This window comes from Ambystoma mexicanum, chromosome 5q, assembly GCF_040938575.1.
Source record: "Ambystoma mexicanum isolate Mex_15411 chromosome 5q, UKY_AmexF1_1, whole genome shotgun sequence".
NCBI classification, from domain to species: Eukaryota; Metazoa; Chordata; class Amphibia; order Caudata; family Ambystomatidae; genus Ambystoma; species Ambystoma mexicanum.
The window spans coordinates 953467323-953490298 of NC_090933.1; the positions used below are offsets into that span (position 1 = coordinate 953467323).

Consider the following 22976-nt stretch of genomic DNA (forward strand, 5'->3'; position numbering starts at 1 on the left):
GATATGCATCTATACTCCCTACGGGGGGGGGCGGGTCACATGTATATAGGTCTTCGTAAAAGTAAGCAAATGCTTCCTGTATGTCCTCAGGGGCCGTGACTACCGTGTCTGTGAGAGTGCCATCAAGTCTCTCGATCGTTTCAACCCATCTCTCCGCTTTTTGCGCGCGAAGGCGGGCCGCCAAGAGAGCGTCGGCCCTGTCACCCTTCTCATAGAACTTCTGCTTGAGATACTGTAGGGTCTGTGCCGTCTTACCGGCAATGAGTATCCTCAACTCCTCCCTGAGACGGCGGACTTCGGCAATATGTGCAGCCCTCTCAGATGGGGATGACTGTGCCATGGCCTGCGCCCTCCCAAGCCTTTCCCTTATATCCGTCTCCACCAGAGCACGTTCACGTTTTTTATCGGCTCCCTCTTTTATTAATATTCCCCTCAGCGTCGCTTTGCCGGCCTCCCAGACATGCAGCTTCCCCACCTCCCCCGTATCATTTATAAGGAAAAACTGTTTTATTTCATTTTCCAGGTTTTCTCTGAAGGCCAAATCGGCCCATAGAGAGTCGTTGCATCTCCATTTGGAGTTTCGCGGGGCTAGGTCATGCCAGGGTATGTCCACCGCCACCATATCATGATCCGTCCAGGCGGAGGTATGTATACTGGCTGCCTGCATTATACGCGTGAGATGTTCTGAGAGAAAAATGTAATCAATGCGCGTAAGCGTGTCATGGGGGAGGGAATGGAAGGTGAAGCCCCTCTCCAACGGGTGTAAGTGACGCCAGGAGTCAGTGAGGCCAAAGAGGTCAAGGGTCAGCTTGATGTTCGCCTCGTTTGATATACCGGGTGGGTCTGCTGCGTCTGCTTTGGATTGTCTATCTAAGGAGCTGTCCATCCACGTGTTAAAGTCTCCGCCGAGGACCGTGTGTCCTTTGGCCATTCCAAAGACCTTTTCACTGATTTTATGCAGAAATCTGTTCTGCCCCTGGTTAGGTGCATAGAGTGTGGCGAGGGTGACTATCGTGCCCCTTATGTTAGCAATGACTATGAGGGCCCTCCCCTCCTGATCTGTCCATGTCTCCATAATAGTGCTCCGCAGGCTCTTGCGGATTATGATTCCCACCCCCGCTTTCTTCAGAGCGCCCGAGCTCCAAAAGGTGGGCCCAACCTCCCGTGATGGAATCATTCTCTCCTCGCCCTTCCGATATCTCGTTTCCTGAAGAAAGAGAATGTCGATCTTCGATCTCTTAAATTCCCTGGCCACCATAGATCTCTTGGTGGGGGAGTTCAGCCCCTTAACATTAAGCGTGCAGATACGTATGGTATCTGTGGAAAGTGTGTGTGTCATTTTAGGTCATATACGTGTGTATGCACCTCGAGTGTGCCTGCGACAGCGCCAATTCCGTGTGTAAAGCCCTCGCGTACATGGGTATTGTGCTATTTCTCCCTTCAAATCTAAGTTGTGGTCGATTAAATGTTGCCCTTCTACCCCACCCTCCCCACCCTCCCCACCCTCCCCCATCCCCTTTATGATCGGCGCCCGACCCGGCTGGGTTGACCTCACCCAGTCGAATTCGGACCATCAGCGGGGACCGCAAGAACAAGCAGTCCCTTCCCATTACAAGCAAACATAACAGTGAGCCCCCAACAAACAAATCACACAAAAACCTGAGTAAACCGCAGCTTCGAAACAGTACTATCGACTCCCCCCAGAATGTCTATGCTGCATGGATATTACCTCATATCCATCACCAAGTTCACCGTGCAAACAGAATCGAATGCTCCCTACGTAGGTTGATATATCGCAGTCAAGGAGCGCCTCGAGGAAGGCGTGTGGATCCATGATCCTCAATGAGCAAGTAACACCTCAGTCGACCCCTCGACCCATCAGGCGGGGCCTCAAATGAAGCGATCGGGGCAAGGCACCCTTCTGAGGAAGGCATTTTTCCCCCAGTAATTGAGCACACACGACCCCTGTCCAAGCTAGTGTTCCATGTCACGCGAGTCATCCATCCTCCGAAATTTCCTGGAGCCCTGGATACGCCTCCGGCGGGGGCCCTTGATGCGCCATTCAGCTTCCTTTATATTTGGATCCCCCTGGGAGGGCTCCCCTGCGTGATCGCCCAAGAGATCAGCTGTGCAGTCTGCAATTTCCTTCTCCGTTGCGAGCTTTATTGTCGAGCCTTGCCACTCGAAGGTGAGAGAGAACGGGTACCCCCATCGATATCTGCTTCCCTTGTCTTTCAGCATCCTTGTAATTGGGATACATTTTCTTCTCAGAGCAAGCGTGAGGGATGACAAATCCTGGTAAAGAGAGACAGTCGCGTCACCCATGGTGAGTGGTGGGGCATTTCTAGCTTTTTCCAAGATGCGGGCCCTGTCAGCGTAGTTGTGAAATCTGACTAGGACCGAACGCGGACCTCCTGCCCTGCCTCCTGCCCTGTGGACGCGGTCGATTTTGGGTTCGTCTACCAGATCGTCCTTAAAGAGGAGTTTCAGGATGTTGTGGATGGATTGCCTCAAATCAAGATCAGTCTCCCCTTCCTTTTCGGGAATGCCATGCACACGTATGTTGTTACGACGTTCTCTATTTTCAAGATCGTCCACCTTCAGCTTTATTTCCTCTTCCCTATGTTCTAACTCCGCAATACGAAGGTCCATCTGCGTTTCCAGTGTATTTAAGGAGGTTTGATTGTGTTCGAGCTGTTCCACTCTATCATCCATTTTATCCATCCTTTGCGTGATCTTGTCAATCCGACCCCCTATGTCTGCTCTCATGCTTCTCATTTCTTTGAGTAGGTCAGCAACGTCCCCTTTAGTTGCCGCGGCCTCAGATCCTTGGGAGGCCATCATTTGCTCGTCCGGGCCTCGGGGGTCGTCTTGCGATGGGGTAAACTTGTATTTTGCCAATTTGTCCATAGGGTCCTTGGGCAGTGGGGTCACAATCACACAATGGGGTGCTCTCAGGACAGCGTCTGCATGTGGTGGTGTGTCTTGCGGGCCGGATAGGTTCCGTGTCGTCGAGGCCTGTGGCCGTGTCCGGAGGTCCCCGTCCAGGCGAAGTGACAGTTCGATGGGACCAGCAGGAGCAGTGGCCGGGAACGGGGGCCGAGGAGGGCACACGCCCTGGAGTCCAGGGGCCCAACCCTCAGCCCACTGCACGCCGGAGGAGAGGGAAGCGCGTAGCGCTGATATCCCCGGAGTGCATTTTTCCCCACCAAAAGAACTATGAGCTCGGGGGAGGGTTCGGTATATCCCCGTAGAGAAGGCCTTCCTCCGTTGTCGCCCTGGCAGGGACCCGCGCACCGGGCGCGGCTTAAAGTCTGGGACCGTGTCTTACGCCGGTCAGGTGAGGCCTGTGCGTCTTTCAAGTTGCACGCACCTTCTCGCAGGATTCAGCCGAGGGTCCACGAAGTCGCCAGTTTCCTTGGGCCGTGTCAGCGCAGCGTGTGCTGGAAGCTTCCAGGCCTCGCGCGTCCTCCTTCCGTATGGCGCAGGAGAGTGTTTCTCCGGAATGCAAGATCCGATTTCGATCGGAGTTGGAACCAGACGGTGCCCGGGAGGTTCCGACACCAGGTTCCGACGTTCTTTTAGCCAGCGGGGGTCTCGTGGTGGGGGCTCAACCCACTTTTTGGGACCCTTGCGCGGAGCTCACACGGAGAACGTCTCCATCCGTGCGCCCCCTGGTGGCCGTCCCCTATTGTTTATATTTTAAACTAAAGTTTAGACACTGCCCTAGAACAATAACTTTGTGTATACAAACAATGTTGGTCACAAAATCACAAGGACAATTTATAAATGCAAAGTGCTTCCCTTGTTCCATCAAAGGGGAGGCACAACCAATAACATGTAAGAACATACGACAAAAGGTCTGGTTCTCATTTGATCCAGACTAGGAGAAAAAACAAATGGCTGACGACCAGTGACAAAATCTCACTTAAAACCCTCTTGTTAATCCACAAATGCCTGAACAATACTGCTCCTAGGTACCTTATTGAGAAATTCAACAGAATAATCTCCAGCCGTCCCATCAGGACCGCTAACACTAACTCCCTCATTGTACCGAGGTTCAAATTGACTAAAGCTGGAGGAAGCAGCTTCCCAGTCAAAGCAGCTCAACTTTGGAACTCCCTCCACCCCTTTCTGAGAGCAGACCAAACCTTTCAGAATTTCAAACATAACACCTCGAAATGGCTCAGAGAAAACGACCACTAGATGGTCCGCAAGACCGACATCTCTTCCTCTCACCACTGTCTCTACTCCTCTGTAAATAGAAAACACAAAGTTCATTTTCTATGATGTACATTAACCTGCAACCTATTTTCACCGTGTTGATTATTTCCTTTGCCTGTATTTGACACATACACCCCTTCTGTATGATATATGTAAATTCTGCAATCCGTTCCTTCTCTGTACTTGTGTGTAATTATGTAACTTCTCCTGTATAACACCTGCCTTCTATGTAACCATGTAACCTCAAGGTGAAAGAATTCTTGTATCTGCTGCGCCCTGATACCTCTGGGACTGATGCGCATTACAAATAAACAAACAATAACAATGGTAGGTACTCAACCAACTTGGTAATTCATACAGTTGTCGGTCCAAAATATTGGTACAAAGAAAGGACATTTTCAAATCTTCCATTCAGAAAAGACAGTCTACTAGATGAGACAAATTCAATGTTTGTCTTCAATGGTGAGCTTTGACAGGGGCCTTTGTGTGGTAAACCCTGCACTTGTTTCAACCTTGCCCCTTGAAGGGGCTGCTTTTCATCAGGATTGGAAATGTAGTATTCAATGTGGTCCAAGAAATTAATTCTTGTTCTAAAAGTACTCACAATGGTTCTAAGAATACAAAAACACACAAAGAAATCAGTGTGTGTGGGGAAAGTATAATTGAAATATAATGTGTAAAGTGGCCACCTAAACTAATAAAGGGATACTCACTAGTCCAAGGCTGTTGACGTGGAATTGTGCCTTGAAAGAAATTGTAGGTGGCTGCAACAAACACACTGTTGCAATATCATATTTTGGAGAACATTACTCAATGTGCAAGAATAAAAGTCAAGCACTAACAGCGGAATGGAAGGAGGGACTGCTGCCATCCCAGTGTTACTGGCTGGAAAGAAATGTGCCCCAGGAGGTTGTCATATGGCGCCTGGTGATCTGTTAAAACATAATGCAATGTAAAATGTCAGTGCGTGATTGTCCGTGCTGAGTCAGGGGTTCGAATTATCACTTACCCCGAAGATGAATCAAAGGAGACTGTGGAGCGGTCTGCTCTGTGTTCAAGGCGGCTTACTTAGTAACCTGCCGGTGCTGTGCTACGTGATGGAATGGCAAGAGAAAACAGACTAGGGGCACACCAAGCGTTGCATGGCAACCCAGCGTATGCTGTGATGAGCAATTGGAAGCCTGCATCGGCGGTTGCTAGGTAACCTGCCGCGGCCGTTCTTCAGGGTGGAATTGAAATGGAGAGAGGACTAGTAATGCGCCAAACATTGCCAAGCAACCTGGCTGGTGGCTTCCATAGCGACAGATGCTACGGAGACCTGTCAGATCACAATGCAACAGGGGTACATGACCCCAAGTTGCTGAATGCCTGGACAACGAGGGGCAGGGATTGCTCCCTCAGGTCTTCCTAGGTCAATGTGTAGGTACTGATCATGTGATACTCATGTGTTTCCCTATGTCCAACAGGCTACAGTTGCTCTGGAGAGCAGTTTGCCACTTTCTGTTCAACTCAACTACCTCAGCATGGTGGTTCCAACACCTGGTAGGGCTCATGGCTTTGTGCATGTTCATGCTGCATCATACAAGACTCAAAATTAGAGGCCCCTAGCTCCATCTTGCATCTACTTGGGACTAGGAGACACAGGGGCAGTCAGACAGGCGGCTCTTCTTCTGGACCTTCGCTGGTGGCTCTTGGACAGCATTGTGGCAATGGGAGCCTCCTTCTCTCAGCTGGAGCCAATTCTGGTGGTGATGACGGATTCATCCCTACTGGTTAGGGGGCGAATCTGGACGGTTACTTGATTCAGGCTTCTTGGGAAGTCATTAGTAAGGTGGCTCTGTGGGCCACTCCGTCTGCTTTCTGTAAGCACTATTCTATGAATACCTATTCCAAGCGGGATGCAGAGTTTGGTCAGGTGGTTCTGAATAACCTTTTTGTTTCTACCTAGTTATGAGGCATGTCGTCACAGCTCCACCCAGTTGTCTTGTTTTGGTGGAATCACCCACAAGGATGGAGCAAGGGGGACGGGACGTATGAGTAATTGAAGTTACTCACTGTAGTGACTAGAGTAATCGTAGTCCTAAGTCCCATTTGCCTCATACGTCCCACCCACCTTACCGCGCTAGTAGGCCAGGTGTTGATATTGTCAGTACAGCCAGGTTTACAAGCGTCCGATTTGTGTAAAAAAGGCAACTGTGGCAAGGCGCGCTATTCTTAATTTATAAGGAGAAGCTCACTTTTTTCACTGCCAGTGGTTTCCGGTACTGTCCCCATGTAGGAGGACGCCCACAAGGATGGTGGAAAGGGGACTTTGGACTATAAGTACTCTATTCACTACGGTGAGTAACTTCAAGTTATTATACACCATCTGTATTATGACAGCCATTGAGGTGACGCATTTGATCACATCCTCAAAGGTTTTCTTGAGGAAGATGCAGAGGAGAAAGGTGTGTATGTAACACTTGTTTTTCTGCAAGCAACAAACTATATAATTAACATCATTTTTAAAATTGAATCTAGTTGAACCAGTGATCAGAATTGAACACATCCACATTGAGGGTGCTTCACATACAGACATTATGGTAAATATACAATAGTTTTAAAAACTGATAATAGCGCTTTGTCATCAACAAAGTGAGTGCTCCTGTCTCAAATTGTGTCGGAATATGACTGATGAGTTCCTGGGTTTGGGAGTTGATGCGGTTGGCAAACTACGGCACCAATGTTTTATAGTAGTAGTGCCCTATTACAACAAACCCCTATTTTAAGGTTTTAATTCATTCATTAAATAAGAACTATGGTTTTACTCCATACTAGAAGTATTACAAACATGCATCTGTTTTCTCTCTAAGCAGAAGTACAGTATCTACTTTAGCATTTCACTTTATCCTTAAACAATTTCTTCACATTGGGGATCAGCAGTCATGATAAGGTATGCCAAGTGGCTCACTGCTACATGTGAATGGAGATTGGGGGTTGAGGGTATTGGTAAAAGTCCTTCCCGTGGACTAATAGGCACCTTTATGTTGTTAAACTAACACTTTTTGATTACTAGGAAATTTGCAAGCCCTTTTATTGCACAGAACTTGGCCTCAGAGACCTATATTGTGGTATACTTTGTAAAACATTAAAAATGAGTGTGGACTAGCCACATCATTTCTTTAATATTGTTGCTGTGGGATGCAGGGAAAGGATGGCTGTGACCACAGTGCTCTGGAAAGGATCTACTGGCACAAAAGTGGATTCCAGACACTGTTTTCACCACTACTGACATAGGTTTTCTGATTAGCAATATGTGGTTGAACATCAATATTGTTTTAACTCAAATGAGATTTTGTGATTTTGATTGTATGCTATTGCCCATGTCATTTCTCAAAACATTTTAAATCCAAGTCTTTCGTTGTGTTTGCCCCTTTACTCTTCCAGGCGTGTTCTCTCATTTTTAATTTCATTTATTTATTGGACTTTTATTAGACGCCAACCAAGTAACTACATAGTGGGGAGAGGGCAGTACTGATCTTGCAAGGCTTTGGAGACATTGAGATCAGTTAAGTGCATAGATAGTACAGAAGTTTGCATCAGTTAAGTACAGTAAAAAAGAAAGAAGTATAAACTAAGTTATTGGTCATGCATTTTTGTACAGATCTTTTTGACTTATCCATCTCTCACCTTTATCCTCTCTAGCTCGTACCCCAAAATTGGTTCCCCGGATCTCTCCAGAAGTTCGCTGTCTCAGGATGAACATGTGACTTCATTTATGATGTTTGTGCAAAGACAGCTCCCTCTCACTTCTGACCTCCAACAGGAAGCCCTTGCTCCTTTGTCCAAAGCCATGGGCTGAGCTAAATCAAGCTAATTCACTAATACGCCTTCCTTCGACCAATCCCACCCGCAAACACTCCACTACTTCTTGGGCCATGTTGCCTGCCCCTTCTCCCCCCATAATCACTGTTTCTGTCTACAATGATTTCGCCCTCTGCTTATCATCCAGAATTTCTAATCTCAGTGACACCCTAACTGCCCTCCTCTCTGCTCCACCTTCTACTTTGCTGCCCCTCACACATATACATTCTCCCCTTCTACCTCCTCCCTTACTTCACCTGCTGAATTGGCATGTATTCTCCTGGAAGTCAAACCATATTCTGCCACAGACATTTGACTTATTTGCCCCTCAACAGGGTCGGACTGGGACAAGACATAGGCCCAGACGTCCGAAAAAAAGTGGCCCACCCCTCACCTCAAAAAAGTGGCCCACCCCTCGCCTCAAAAAAGTGGCCCACCCATCGCCTCAAAAAAGTGGCCCTCAAATCATAATCCCTGAATCGCATCAATTCACGACTTTACAGAAAATGCTATGCCAAAAACTCACACCTGGATAAATTGCCCTTTGCAATACGGTGGCCAACTTTTCAAAATGGCTTTTCTGGACACTTGGTTTGTAGCACGCAAGATTTTATGAAAAGCGCCTGGGCAGGTGGGCAACTGTTGTCTTGTGGTAGTCAACCTCATTCATCCTCTAGTTTGGACGGAATAGCAACTGCCTTCGCAAAACACTTTAGACATGTCCCAGGGCACAATATTTCACATCAGAGTAATCACTGGTTTTAATATGGTATTAATATGCTACCGGGCCTATTTCTTGTCCCAGTCCGACCCTGGTTAGATTTCATGATAATGTAACGCCTATTATTACAGCGCTTAGGAGCAGGAAGGGTGTGTCATGGCACACTTCTGATAAACGTGATAATATTAATGTTGTATTTTGCATTTGAAAAGCAGTGTAGGGCACAGAGGACAGGAGAGGCGGAAAGTTCACAATCCTTGAAATGGTTACACACCCCAGTCATCTGTGCAGAGGGCTATCGAGGCACACAATCTCACAGACTGCGTGTGGACACTCACACAACCGAACACAAGGGCACCTGGGGCAGCAACAGACCTCACCCCCTGTCAGCGTACCTTCACTCCCCTAGCACCGAGTCAGGGCCTTCATGTTCCCTTGCAATCTATGCAAAGCTTCCTGCATAGCCAGCCCCGCATGCGCACATTAAGGGACTTCAATGTTGACACACTGATTGGAGAGTGCCACGTTCACGAAACTCTTCATGCAGACCCTACTCCCTGAACTCGCATAGCTGCCAAGTTGCCCACATACATGTCTGACTCCTCGAGCCAGTCCTGTTTCTGTTCCCCACTGCATGCTGGGACTTGTAGGCTATTCCTTACAATGGGAAAAAACAAACTACACGTTCCAGCATGCAATTGGAAATACAGAGTAGGACTAGGCAGGGGTGCATCTACACTAACATTTCGTCGGGAGAGCTGGGGCTAACCTTTCAAACGTTGGGAGGGGCGCTAACATCACAGAATGTGTGGGGGGGATACTTCCTTGTGTGGGGGAAGCTAACTTCTTTACACATTCAAAAGAGACTATTCTAGTGCACTCGCAACGTTACAAGCAATTAACTCTCCCCTTCATATCTGAAACCACACACACCTAATAACTGCAGTGAGAATGAGCGGTCTGAACCCCCTAATCTTCCAATCCCTCCACTGACATGCAAGTACTAGCTCCCCGACCCACCCCCCCACCAATCCCGATTTCAATTGTCTACAAACATATGTATAAGAACGCAAGTACTAACAGTGAAACGTGTTACATTAGTAATTGCCGGGCTTGTGTTAATTGTGCAGCCGAGGGCACTATTTATTTTCTGTGTCCTGTCCTGTCCTGCCATGACTCTGATCACAAACACGTAATGGAGGACTACTCTGTGCGCACCAGCGTTACTTATTAACACTGCATGATTGGCGTATTGGAAATCACACCAGCCAGTAAAAAAAAAAAAAAAAAAAAGAAATGTGTAACTTAGGTCCGCCGACTGCGGGCCCAGGCGTGGGCTTCAGCAACCGGCCCCAGGCCCAGTGCCTCATCCATGATTTCGGTCCAGCAGCCACGGGCTGAATGGGCATCGGGTCAATCAGGCTCAGCCCTCTCAGCACCAGGAAGACTTCAGGAACTCACATGACCGGCCCAGCCACCAACAACCTGCCATTGCAAATGCAATGAATCGCAACATAAGGAGCGGCTCCTGGCCCAGGAGCCGCTACCCTTGCCGTGACCCACTGCATTTGCAACAACTGGCGCCACAATGTCGGCGGATCGGCCCAGAGCACCACCAGGCCAGTGCATTCACCAAATAAAGGTAACACTCGCGTGTTACCTCTCTTTAATGAATGCACACGCTGTGCGCCGTTGCTTGCCAGCCAGCACAAAGGCCCACACACAGCAAACCGGCCACCAGGGCCTCGGAACGTATCGGCCACGGGCCGATTGGCCGACGGGCCAGTCCAGCCCTGCCCCTCAACCATTAAGGGTCTGGCACTTCTCACCTGCTCCTACAACTCACACTTATTAAATCTTCTACTAGAAACTTGAAACTCCCCACCTGTTTCTAAATAGCCATAGAACTATCAATTCTGAGACGATCTGCCGACCCCATTAACCAAGCAAACTATTGTCCTTTGTTCCTTCTCCCCCATTACTCCAAAGTGGTTGAATCAGTGATATTTAACCTGGTCACAAATTATCTTTAATTCTACAACCTCTGAAACCTCTCTCCAATCTAGGTAAGGCACTGAAATGTATTTATTGTGTTTCAGCCGATATACAGCTTTTCACAAAAAACAGAAGTAAAAAAAAACAAAACTTGTAATAACGACACAATCCAATAACCATAAATAAATCACATTTCCAAAACAATTAAGACACCACTTACATATTACATATTACAAAATATAAATCCAATCTCTTTCAAAATCTTTAAAACTTCCCTGGTTAAATGAACTTCGTGGCCTGATGCCAGGCGCTCCCAGAAAACACCTGAGAATAGCCTCCTAGTGCTATCCACAAAGAGAGCCAATCGCTTTATTCTTAGCTCCACAGTGCCTTCACATTCAAGCATTAGGTGTCTTAATGTTTGTTGTTCAGAGTTTCCACACAGAATACATAGACCATTCACTTCCAATTTGCGTTGCCTTATAAATTGTATCTGTCTCGCTGGCAAAATATTTAGGCGAATGGCTAAGATAAGGCACTTAATGGAAACAGCACAGACTTGCGTCTCTTTCTCACTGCTGCTCAATACTTCAAACTTTACTGCATCATCATCTTTCTTGACCTTTCACTGTCTTTTTATACTGTCACCCTCTCCCAACCTAGCATTTAAGATTTTCGCCTTTGAGATCAATCATTTACCTTCTCCTGAAGTGCAAACATCTCTGATCACACCCATCCTCTCTTGTTAAGCTCAGCTCCTCATTTTGGCCCTCCTGCCCTCCTTTTCATGAGGATAACCACACCATCCTATCCTTTCACACCTTTACCCTGACCTCAACTCACTGGACGGCACGTTATTGTGTCATGCTAATTTTCTGCCACACCAAAGTCGCCTTGAAACAGCATTTGTTGTATACGTGCCTTACAAATATCCAATAAAATAAATAAACAAATAAACCCTCATACCATCATGTTTAATCTCTCTTATCCTTTGCCTCAGCCCTTCGCGCACCATCCCCTCATGACTTGCCACCTTCGAATCCTCTCCGAAGAGTGACCTAAATCTGCACCAATTTATCACCTGCACTGTGACCGCAAGAATCAATCTAGCAAACATTAATCGCTCTGCTAAAAGTAATTTTGAAAACATGTATTGTGCAGTGGGAAAAGGTTAAAATAATGTAAAAACGGGTAGCAGAGGGTTGGAGGAAGAAGGGGTAACACTAGAGGTACATGGTTTGAAGCTCCCATTTAAAATTTTCTTTTCAAATGGAGTCGCCAAAACAGCAAATTCCGTCAGTATTTTTGAGAACGGCATTCTTCAAAACACTGTTTCCTCATAGAAATGTCTACTATCCCTGCTTTCAAATACTCTTAAACACCATCTCCTATCCTGGGATGAGCAGCCTGTCCTAACCCAAAAAATACCCCTCCATCCCCACATTTTCCCCTTAACTCCACCACTTCAAATATTGCATTTACTGCACAACTCTATATTATTACCTCTTCTCCTGTAAGTATTGTACACAACTCATGTTTTTAATCTGTGTTGCCCCCAGCCAACGTAACGACTTGAATATTCGCCCTCTACTACCCCAGATCATTTCCTACTTATCATTTCCTACTTGCTTATCAACATGAAGTTTACATGAACAGAAGCAGCCTGTCTGCACGCACACTCTTTATCAGTTTTTTGAAAAAAAGAATAAAAGTATGATGCATTTTAGTTGTCCAGAGCAAAGGTTTATTCATTGACCATAAACTGTTTGCTTCACTTGAGTTGAATTGCCTTCATTCTCCTCAAACATGGTATGCCTGATATTTGGATTCACAATAATACCCTTTGCTAGGTGGTTTTTCCTGGTGGGGTAGTGGCATATATTATTATCTCTTCCTATCCCAACGCGTGTTTCTCCGTCTCATTAGAGACGGTGCTTCAGGGGATATTGTGCAGTTTGTGTACCTGTAATAATAGACATTGATGACTATGCATCCAAACCGGGGTCACCATAATTCAATTCTTAGATATGCATGTTAGTGTATGAGATATAAAATTAAGCAGCATGTTAGTGTATGAGATATAAAATTAAGCAGCATGCTAAGTACTTACTGTCTGATAATGTGGATACTGGCTATGTGTCTTGTTTTCTTACTGGCAGTCTTATTCTGGTGGCATAAGTTACTGTTATGTCTTCTTTAGTGTTTCCTACAAAATATGTATACACAGATATTTGTCTGTGTTTGTCAGCATCTATAGACCATTTACATTTCCTATTTCTCTACAATTCTGTTGTTAGTGCCTGGCTAGATTGTCCATGTTGTTTTGTTTACAAATGACTTTAAACCATTAAACAATTTTTTAAAAAGTGTTTTTTTCGGATTTTTTCTTTCGTACTATACGAAGTGAGGTGCCTAATATCCATTAAATTTTCTGGTAATTTACGCGCTTACCTCAGATTCGAGTTTTCTTTATGTCTCGTGTTTTGTGTCCCTGTCTGATTGCCGTGGACACAAAAACGTGAGAGAATTGTTATTTACAGCGGAATGACGTCCATTTTGATGTGCATGATGATGCGGTTCGTGCCTCATGTGATTTGGGTTGGTCTAACCTTGAATATGGCAATGCTACAGTGCCTTGAGAGACGGAATGTACCGTAATGTTGGTTTGGTCTTTTCAGACCGATGTGTGCTTACAATATATTTGTATTCTACAATGACATTTAATGTCTAAAAAAATATAACTGACCCAGGTCTTAGCATGACATCTGTTTTTGTATAAAAAAAAAAGGTATTACCTTTGAAAATTGCTGAAATTAAATTGTTTTTTTCTTTTATTCCCTTTAGAGTTTTCATAGGCTGGCTGTAGGTTTTCACTTACTCTCTAAAGGCATATTAAATACTTGCCTTGTACTGTCATGCAGTATTTGGGAAATATAGTGGGAAATATGTGTTCAGTTCAATGGTACTATCATCTACAGGAGAGAGATGCACATGAGTACAGAAAGATGTATAGTACATTGATAGAATTCAAAAACAGATACATCAGTGTGGATAAGTCTTATTCCTAGAGAAAATGGTGCATCTCCTGATCCACATTTAAACCAATGTTACATGTGTCCATAGTGCATATCCAATATGCTTCCCTTCTTCTTAGTAAGGTTTCCATGTTTCCTCCTCTCGGTGGTGGTTTGATTTGTTCTATTCCAAAACATTTCAATTGTCGAATGTCTCTACTACCCCAGATCATTTCCTACTTATCATTTCCTACTTGCTTATCAACTTGAAGTTTACATGAGTAGGAGCAGCCTGTCTGCACACACACTCTTTACCAGTTTTTTTTTAAAAAAGAAGAAAAGTATGATGCGTTTTCGTTGTCCTTAGCAAAGGTTTATTCATTCATCATAAACAGTTTGCTTCACTTGAGTTGACTAGCCTTCATTATCCACAAACATGATCTGCCTGATATTTGGATTCACAATAATACCCTTTACTAGGTGTTTTTTCCTGGTGGGGTAGCGACATGTATTACTATCTCTTCCTCACGTGAGAAACGTGTTTCTCTGTTTCATTAGAGATGGTTCTTCAGGGGATATATTGTGCAGTTTGTGTACCTATAAAAATAGACATTGATGACTATGCATCCAAACCGGGGTCACCATAATTCAAATCTTAGATATGCATGTGAGTGTATGAGATATAAAATTAAACAGCATGCTAAATACTTACTTTCTGATAATGTGGGTACTGGCTGTGTGTCTTGTTTTCTTACTGGCGGTCTTATTCTGGTGGCATAAATTACTGTTATGTCTTCTATAGCTTTTCCTACAAAATATGTATATACGGATATTTGTCTGCGTTTGTCAGCATCTATAGACCAATTACTTTTCCTATTTCTCTACAATTTTGCTAATCAACTTGGTCGCTTTAAAACACTGACAGTTGGGACTGTTCTGCTTCTGTGCCTTTGTGCTTTTGCGCCTCAAAACACATTGTGTATTGGCGCATTATAAATATCCCAAAAAATAAAAAATAAACAAATACAGTGTTTCTGATGGATGCACTCTTCTCGTTCAATAATTACAAAATACAATACAAAAAAGGCAGGTGAAGGGAAGAATCAGCTTTAATGTACTGGATGACATTGTATTCCAAGTATACCTGAAAGGGACCACCTTTGATGTTTTTCTTGCCTGTGTGTGTGGTAGGCTTGTGAGAGTATATTGGCAGGACAGAGTGGAGGTTCTTTGCCCATCTAATTTGGGTAATGTAAAACACAGACTTACACCAGGATATCGTTGTAAATGTGTACCTGCTGAATATTATGAAGCAACTCTGAAGCCTTTCAAGGATGCTCTTATTGCAAAGATTGTTGAATGATGCAGGCCTGTCTAAACAATAAGAAAGTGATATCTTGCTTGCAGCATATCTACTCATGATGCATGCATTATTTCAGGATTAAATGATAATTTCATGTATTGGGGAATAATCAGTGGATAATAATGGGGTTAGGTTTATGGTTGTTTTGTGGAAATACTTATTTCTTTTTGCATATGGTCAGACTCATTTAGAAGTTAATTGCATGGTAATTTGAGGGACAAATTCATGGTCAGTGTCATGATTGCAGAGTGCCTTTCTCACTGAGTTTTCGACAAAAGAGCAGTTGCATGGTGCTGTGTTGTCAGTTTCACACTTTTGAGACATATTTCCTGGACTAGCTTGGCACTGCTAAAATGTTATTTAGGATTCATGTCCCTTTTATGACTAATTTACAGGCTGATCATGTTTATTGCAGCTGCATGGCAATGCTCTTTAAATAATTTAGTAAAAATAGGTAAAGCCGGTGTGATTTTTTTCATCTTCATTTGCTCTGGTTCTCTCTAAAATGTGTTTTTTCGTTAAAAATAATAGTATGGGCCTCATTACAAGGTTACCGGACTGGCAAACTACGGGTTCTGCTCGCGGGTGCCTTTCAGCCTGCCAGGTCTGATCTGGCAGGCAGACAGGCACCCGCAAGCAGACCATGTCAGATGCACCGGCACCATTCACAAATGGTGCCGGTGCATCCGGCTTCTCCATTCCCATTGAGTCCAATGGGACTCAAATGGGAATGGGGACTAATATTTACCAGCGCCCAGGGATGGGCAATTGCCGGGTGCCTTTAAACTCATGACTCCGGGCGGCAGTCGTGACGGTAATTACCGGCACAGCTACCGCCGCAGTCTATGACTTGTTTAAGAACTCCTTCATCTGATTCTTTTTTTGGAACTTATATGGTGAAACACTTTGTAATTGTGTCCCTAAACTGTCCTCACTTCAAACCACTTGTTTATAAGTTAATTTGAAATGTTCACCATGTGCTCCTTTTTGAGAACATTTGATGAATTGGAGAGCTTTTAAGCCCATCTTTACAGTAACGTTTTCATTTTGCTATGGAAAAATGGAAATCCATTGCTGTGCATTAGTTTTCTGAAATGTTACTGAAGCTTAGCTATCTACTTGAAATATTTTCTTATGAATAAATGAATAAAAAAAATATTTGGGCAAAGAAATTGAGCAACATATTGTACTGTTATACTGTCTAATATGTTTATGGTCTGTATTTCACATTTAGGAGGACGAGACAGGAGAGAAGAGTGCCTAATACATATTACAACGACCCTGCCCATTCTCCTGAAAGGTATTACAATTTCAATAGTAATACAACTTTTTGCAGTTATTATTTTCAGCTGTGTTTTGTAATCGATCACATTTTTTTAATGTTTTAAAATGAAGCGTTTTGTGTGCTTTTCGAAACGTCATCTTGATTTTCCACTTCTAAATTTCAAATAAGGCTTTCATTTAGAGGAAATGCACAACAAAAACCTCAGATCAGATTGTAATTCAATTCAGCGCATAATTGGTTGTGATTTCAGTTGCATTTAAATAAAGGTGTATTCAAAAGGGAACAAATAACACCGTTTTGCATTAGTGCATAAAATGAAGCAACACCATAATTTCACAATGTTTGCTGCTTGACCGACGTAGAACAGCTAAAACATATTGGGCCTCATTACACGGACGGCGGTAACCATGGCGCTATTGGCGCCATGGTTGCCGCCGCTATTTTACCGATTCCGCCTTGGTGAATGGGGGAATTACCGCCCCATTCCAAGGTTGGCGGGGCGGTAATTCCCCATTCACCAAGGCCCTTCCCCATTCCCATTTGAGCCCCCATAGGGGAATGGGGAAGGAGCAAATAACGTTAAGGATGGGACCCGCTGAGGGACCTCGTAGTATGGCGCTAAGGGATTACCAGCAACGGTGCCCTTTCCGGTGCCGGCAATCCCTTATCACCATCCGTGTAATGAGGCCCATTGAGTTTAAAATATATTATATACAATGTTGTACCTGGTTTAAAAAAAAAGCATAGTAATTAATGTTTGCAGTTTGTCAAGCAATGGAGAAAATTAGTTCCCTGCACTTTTCAAATATGAAAAATGGAAATATATTTGAGGTACGTGGAGTATAACTATAAACGGATTTGTGAACCATGCATAGGGTTTTGAATTCTGCTGTTACCTTTATCACTAGCCAATGAAGGACCATGAGCAATAGTTTTATTGGGATAACACCACTAGTAGGAGTGGTGTGTTGTAAGTTGTAGTCTTGTGTTGTTGTGTGTTGTAGGTAGAATCTTGTGTTGTATCTAGAGCAAATGGCGGATCCCTTCAAGGCTGCCAATGGTGTTGCAGCCATTTTACACAATCATATGCACTTGAGTGCCGAAGGAGCAGTCACTGTTGCATATTTCTCATAGGTTGTGGACATTCTGGATAGGCGGTAGGGGTGCAACCAAAGAAGCAGGCCAAGAAAATGCTAGCAGAGGTGTAACATAGTTTCAAAGTTTCCTTTATTAGTACCCGGGGTAGGAGGGGTGACCAATCAGGTTGCTTGGATCGCGGATTGAATCCTACCCCCGCCTCACCATCTGCCCCCACCTTCCCCACCATTCCCCTCTGATCTCTCATCGCTTCCCACCACCCAGCCCCACTTATCTGATTGGTTCGACAGAGGCCTCCCTCGCCACCTCCACTGCTGTCGCTTCGTGTCCCTGCTGGCCACCATAGAAATGGAAGAGGGGTTCTGTATGAAGACTCGCCTTCCAGATTCATGGCAGCCATCATAAGTATGTATTTTATTTCAAAGAAAGGGAAGCCGGAGGGTGACCGTGGGATACCGTGGGATGAAATAACTTCTGCTCTACAGGAATATAAGGATGGATCGTGGCTAAACTGCCTACTCAGCATTCACACTTCCACAAACTAAAAGTGATCCCAATCATAAAAGTAAAACAGGCACAGCCAAGAAATATTCTTCCTTTGCCTTTTGTGTTAGCTTGGGCAGAGGGAATGCTATACTGTTCGAAGCGGTGTGAATATGAGACAGTAGCACCCTAACAGCAGCAAAGTTACTAAATAAAAGTACTTGCATTGAAGTTTCTATAAATATATATATATATACATACATATATTTTTTGAATTAAGCAAATTAGTCATACAGCGAACTTTTAAAAAGTATAAAAACCCAACCCTGTTAAAATACGACAGAGAATGCAGAGCAAATATGTGTAGGCAGGAAAAAGGGCCGGATTGCAATAGTGTCACTCAAAAGGATATGTTCTTTAGGAAAAATATGCAATAAAGACCTTAACCAGTCACTTGGGCCTCATAAATGGCCAGTGGGACAGGGGCTCTTAATAGTAGTGATGGCAGTTCTTAGACGGTTTGATAGGCTGGTTGTCTGCGCTCGACAGTGGTGAGTGGCATTGATCCTAGGTTGTGAGTCAGCATCAAATTAGGTTTGAGTAGTGCTCAATGCAATTCGAAGGTGGCATCGAGAGATGCAGGTCGAAGGGTCACCAGGAGTAGTTTAGCGGTCAAGCGTGGTTTGAAATGATACTCTGGTTCACGTTGATGAGTGGCGTGATGATCCAGAGGTTCAAGTCAAGCTGTGATGCAAAGACCTGGTGGTTCGATGCTTGGTTTTGATGACTCGGCGGGTCTAAGTTGTCTGCATGGTACTCTGCTGCTCAAGCCAGACGGGGCGAGGCTCTGCTGGGTACAATGTGGTGTTCAACTTCTTTGATCTATGCAGGCATCATTTTGTAATTTGAAGGTAAGTGCCAAAGGCAGCACCCCAGGTCATCAAGGTCCAAAAGCAGCGAACAGGTTTCAAATTCAGTTTCAGTTGGTTCTATAGAAATAGGAGGCTTGCCTTCTCAGGCTTCTCGGGATGCTATGAAACCCACTAGTGTGAGGCGGCCTCTTTGAAGCCAGGTTCCCAGCAGATCTCTTGGTGAGAACTGCCATACTTGGTAGAGAAAAGTTAGCCTTCCCAGAGAGTCAACAGAGTCAGGCTTCCTGCCTTTTGTCTCATTCTCTGGAATGCAGACAGTCAGGCTGTCTGGAATCCACATATCCTCTCATAGCTGGTCTTAGCTCACAGAGTTGAAACTGTTATGAATACCATATGGTGTGGTTTTAATATCCCTGTGTCTATCAGTCACCATACTCAAATCAGTATTCCTTATTTTTATAGTTTAACCTGCCATCAGACTGATAGATCCAGGATTATGATATTTTTACATCACAGATAGTAAATTTAATGTCGACTCTGCATACAGGAGCTTTGTGCTCCAGCAGCTGTCAAAAGGGCACATGTGACTTTTGAGCCTGCTTAATACTACTGAAGAGCAGGCGCTGTGCCCTGCGAGGATGCTGGCACAGTCGGGCGCATGGGTACACTGTGCTTTTGGCAGGGAGCTTTACGAAAGGGGCATCCACCATTTCTGAGATGGATTACCTGCATCATTTTAGTATTAACACACATGTTTTTAAAAGCTAGGACTTTTACACACTTACCAGGTGGCAATCCTTAACAGACCAGGGGCAGATAACTACTTCAGCGCTTTGAAAAACAATGTGACGAAACTGATCTTGATCAACTTCAGGCAAAGCTCCCCCAAGGTCCTTCTAAAAAACGAAGACCTGGAATTTAGCTCAAGATGCATTAACATTACAATGCTTGTCCTACCAGAGTCTACATATATAGGCATGGTGGAACCATTTGAAGAAACAATGCTACTGTCAGTTATGCAAAACCCCAGGGTTTCTCCACTGATTGAGAGAGCCCATTGCATGCCTGGACCAAACCCACCCTTGTGGCACCACTGCATCCCATCATTGCTCAGGTCTTCATCTACAGAGACAGATGCTATGCTGTAAGCTGCAATAGAAAAAAGGAAACTTTGAGACCAGGACACCACTCTGACGTATACCCTGATTGTAGTCCTTATGTGTGAATAGCTATGAAGCTGTTTCAGAAAGAAAAGGCAATATTGAGGACCTTTGACATATGCTATGCCATGTTTATTCCAGCTGTGTTAATGGTAAAAATGCATTTCTTGACTGATCAGGTGTAGGCTTTATACTGTGCAAGGAAATCTGCACATAAAGAAAAATTGAGCAGTCCATGTAGACCCTGAGGTGAATTGTGACTCCTGTGAAGTCATCTGCGTACTTTGAAAATACAATGAATATTAACCTGTTGCGATCTATGCAGAGCCCTGTAAAGACACATCATAGAATCTTAGTGGATTTCCCTGTTTATTGTAAATCAGAATTGCATTCCAGAGATTACTCAATGAAGTGGACGGAGTGTTCCTGATCCCTCCCCATGCCAACACAATTTTTATTTTAGAATACAATGTTTGCAGGGAATGGTCACTAAATGGTTAGAGGAGGTGGGATGGGGAGTGATCAGAAGTGAACACATTCACATTGAGGCTGCGTCACATACAGACAGTACTTTAAATCTGCAATATTTCTAAAAAAACTGATAGCACTTTGGCATCAACATAGTGAGTGAACCTGTCTCAAATTTTGTTAAAATTTGTTTGATGAGTCTTTCTGTTTGGGAGTTGATATGCTGATAGCAAAGTACAGTCCCGATTTTATTGAAGTAGTGCCCTATAATCTTCATACTGGGGATTATCAGTCTTGGTTAGTTATACTTTCTGGCTCACTGCTTCTTGTGAATGGAGATGGAGGGAGTATTCAGTTGCATTCTCGCAGATCCTCATTTACATTTGAAGATGTGAAGACTTCAGCTCCACCTATGCTCTGTCTGAACATGCAATTAGGCAACCAGTTGGACAAGATGTGCCTAGCCGAACTTAGACCTGACCTGGAGTGGTGTTATTGGGATCACAACCTTTTTGTAGTGGCTCCTTTTCAAGATCCTCCCTTCAAGCACATAATGACTCCTGAATCTTCCCATGGGATGGGGGCTACTCTTGGTAATCTTAAGATCTATGCACTCTGATCTGATGCGGAGCGCTCCTCTCACAGAATCATCGTACTCTACTGCGTTGGAATTCAGGGGAATGCTGGTCCTACTACCGGACTTTGGTCTGAGGGGCGCATGCCTAAGAGAGCACCTAGAAGCAATCCTACTACCAGGTGAGAGCCTGAAGGCAACAAGGCTCCCAGAGGTAACGCTGAGGTCTGTCACAGTACCCAGTTGAATCTCGAGGGCACTCTGTGTATTCCTGACCAAATTTCCAAAAACATGGCATAGACAATTAGGCACCTTAGTGCCCCTATTGGATGAGGCAACCTATTCTTCCAGGCTCATTTCCCTATGAGTCGGCTAACCAGTCCGTTAGGTATTCAGCACAAACTGCCCAGCCTAGTTCTAGGAACACTTATCCTAGAGTAGAACGGTCTCAATCTCGGGGACTGTGGTGCACATCTTACTCCACGTCCGCTTGTAGATATACACAGGAGGGGGCTGCCAGCCTAGACAACCCTCCAAAAGACCTTTGTCTACATGCACGCCAATGGTCGGTTCCCGTCCTCCACAACTCAGGTATTTACCATTTCATGCAGCTGATGAGATCACAACAGATGACTTGTATTCTTAAGAACCTGATTAAGGAGGTGGTTCTCAAAATGCAGCTTCAAGCACCACCTTGGGTACCGCAACCCATGCCACATCCTCCACCTCCTCTACTACACCTCGTCTACCACCACCCTCTCTGCTACCGGTACATCCATTTCTCCAGCCAGTTTTGTCACCGGCTCCATTCTTACCTACCCAGCTAAGTGAGCACGCACCTGAGATGTGGCTCAACCCGCACTCTACCCCATCCGTCAATAAGCGCCTGAATGCTAGGTTTATACAGCGGGAAGGTGATGCTATGTTATTGTCATCACAGCCACATTCCTCTGTGGTAGCAGAAGCCTCTTTATAGTCTAAGTCTTCCTCATGATATGTGTCCACTGCCTCATCATCCGATTCTTGTTTATTTGGGGGGAATAGACTTCGAGTCTTTTGGCAAAAATGTGTATTTAAACACAAGTGTACACCTCTGGCAGGCCAATGCAGATGCAATGTTGGCTGCAGCCATTCAGAAACAGAATCCCATTGACACAGGTAGCCAGGGTATATGTGTTGGCACTAACATGTGATCTGCTTGGATGCATGCCATCAAGTTTTGTCTTTTGAAGGAACAGTCCTCTTTCACTCCTCCACGGATGAGGATCTGGCAAAGAAAAAAATAAGCACCTAGACAGTTTAAATCCCTGCCAATATCATCCAAGCCGGAAAGCGCAGGATGGGTGTTCCCTTCATCGCTGACAGAGGGGAAGCAACTAACAATATTCAGACAATAGTCCTGTCAAGCGTAACAAATTAAAATTCATGCATAAGTGTAAAAAAGACTACTAAGGAAAAGAACACAGAGAAGGACTCAACAGATCAAAACATCTAGAAAAATGTGTTTAAAAACGATGTTCATTTTATTGTTATTACACAAATAGATAAAAATGCATATTAAATCTGCATGGGCCCATACTGAATATCAGCTCATTATAATACAAATAAAGTGCATCACAAATGAGGTGCTAATCGCACCCTTAAAGAAGACCACCTAAGTGGTCCACACCACGTGTACACGAGTGAAACGCCTGAAAACCTAAATGGGTGAAGGGAATCACTCAAAGGGCCGGTGTTCACAAGCATGTCTGCGGAACACTAACACAGATCTTAATGGCATGCATTTGAACAGAGTAAATATTGTCCTAAAAAACAAAAATAATTGCACATATGATTAAGATGCGGTGCCATTCATCCAAGCCAGCATCAAAGCTGT

The 22976-nt window shown here is 44.5% G+C and overlaps 1 protein-coding gene across 13 annotated transcripts in view; it reads left to right on the plus strand.

Moving 5' to 3' along the window:
- RIMS2 (regulating synaptic membrane exocytosis 2) overlaps positions 1-22976 on the plus strand; it is a 2919733-nt gene that overhangs the window by 2134270 nt on the left and 762487 nt on the right. For all 13 annotated transcript variants that reach the window (XM_069621474.1, XM_069621475.1, XM_069621476.1 and 10 more), the window contains one exon: positions 16395-16460. In XM_069621474.1, the coding sequence (XP_069477575.1) occupies positions 16395-16460 (66 nt within the window). The remainder of the gene's footprint in view (positions 1-16394; positions 16461-22976) is intronic.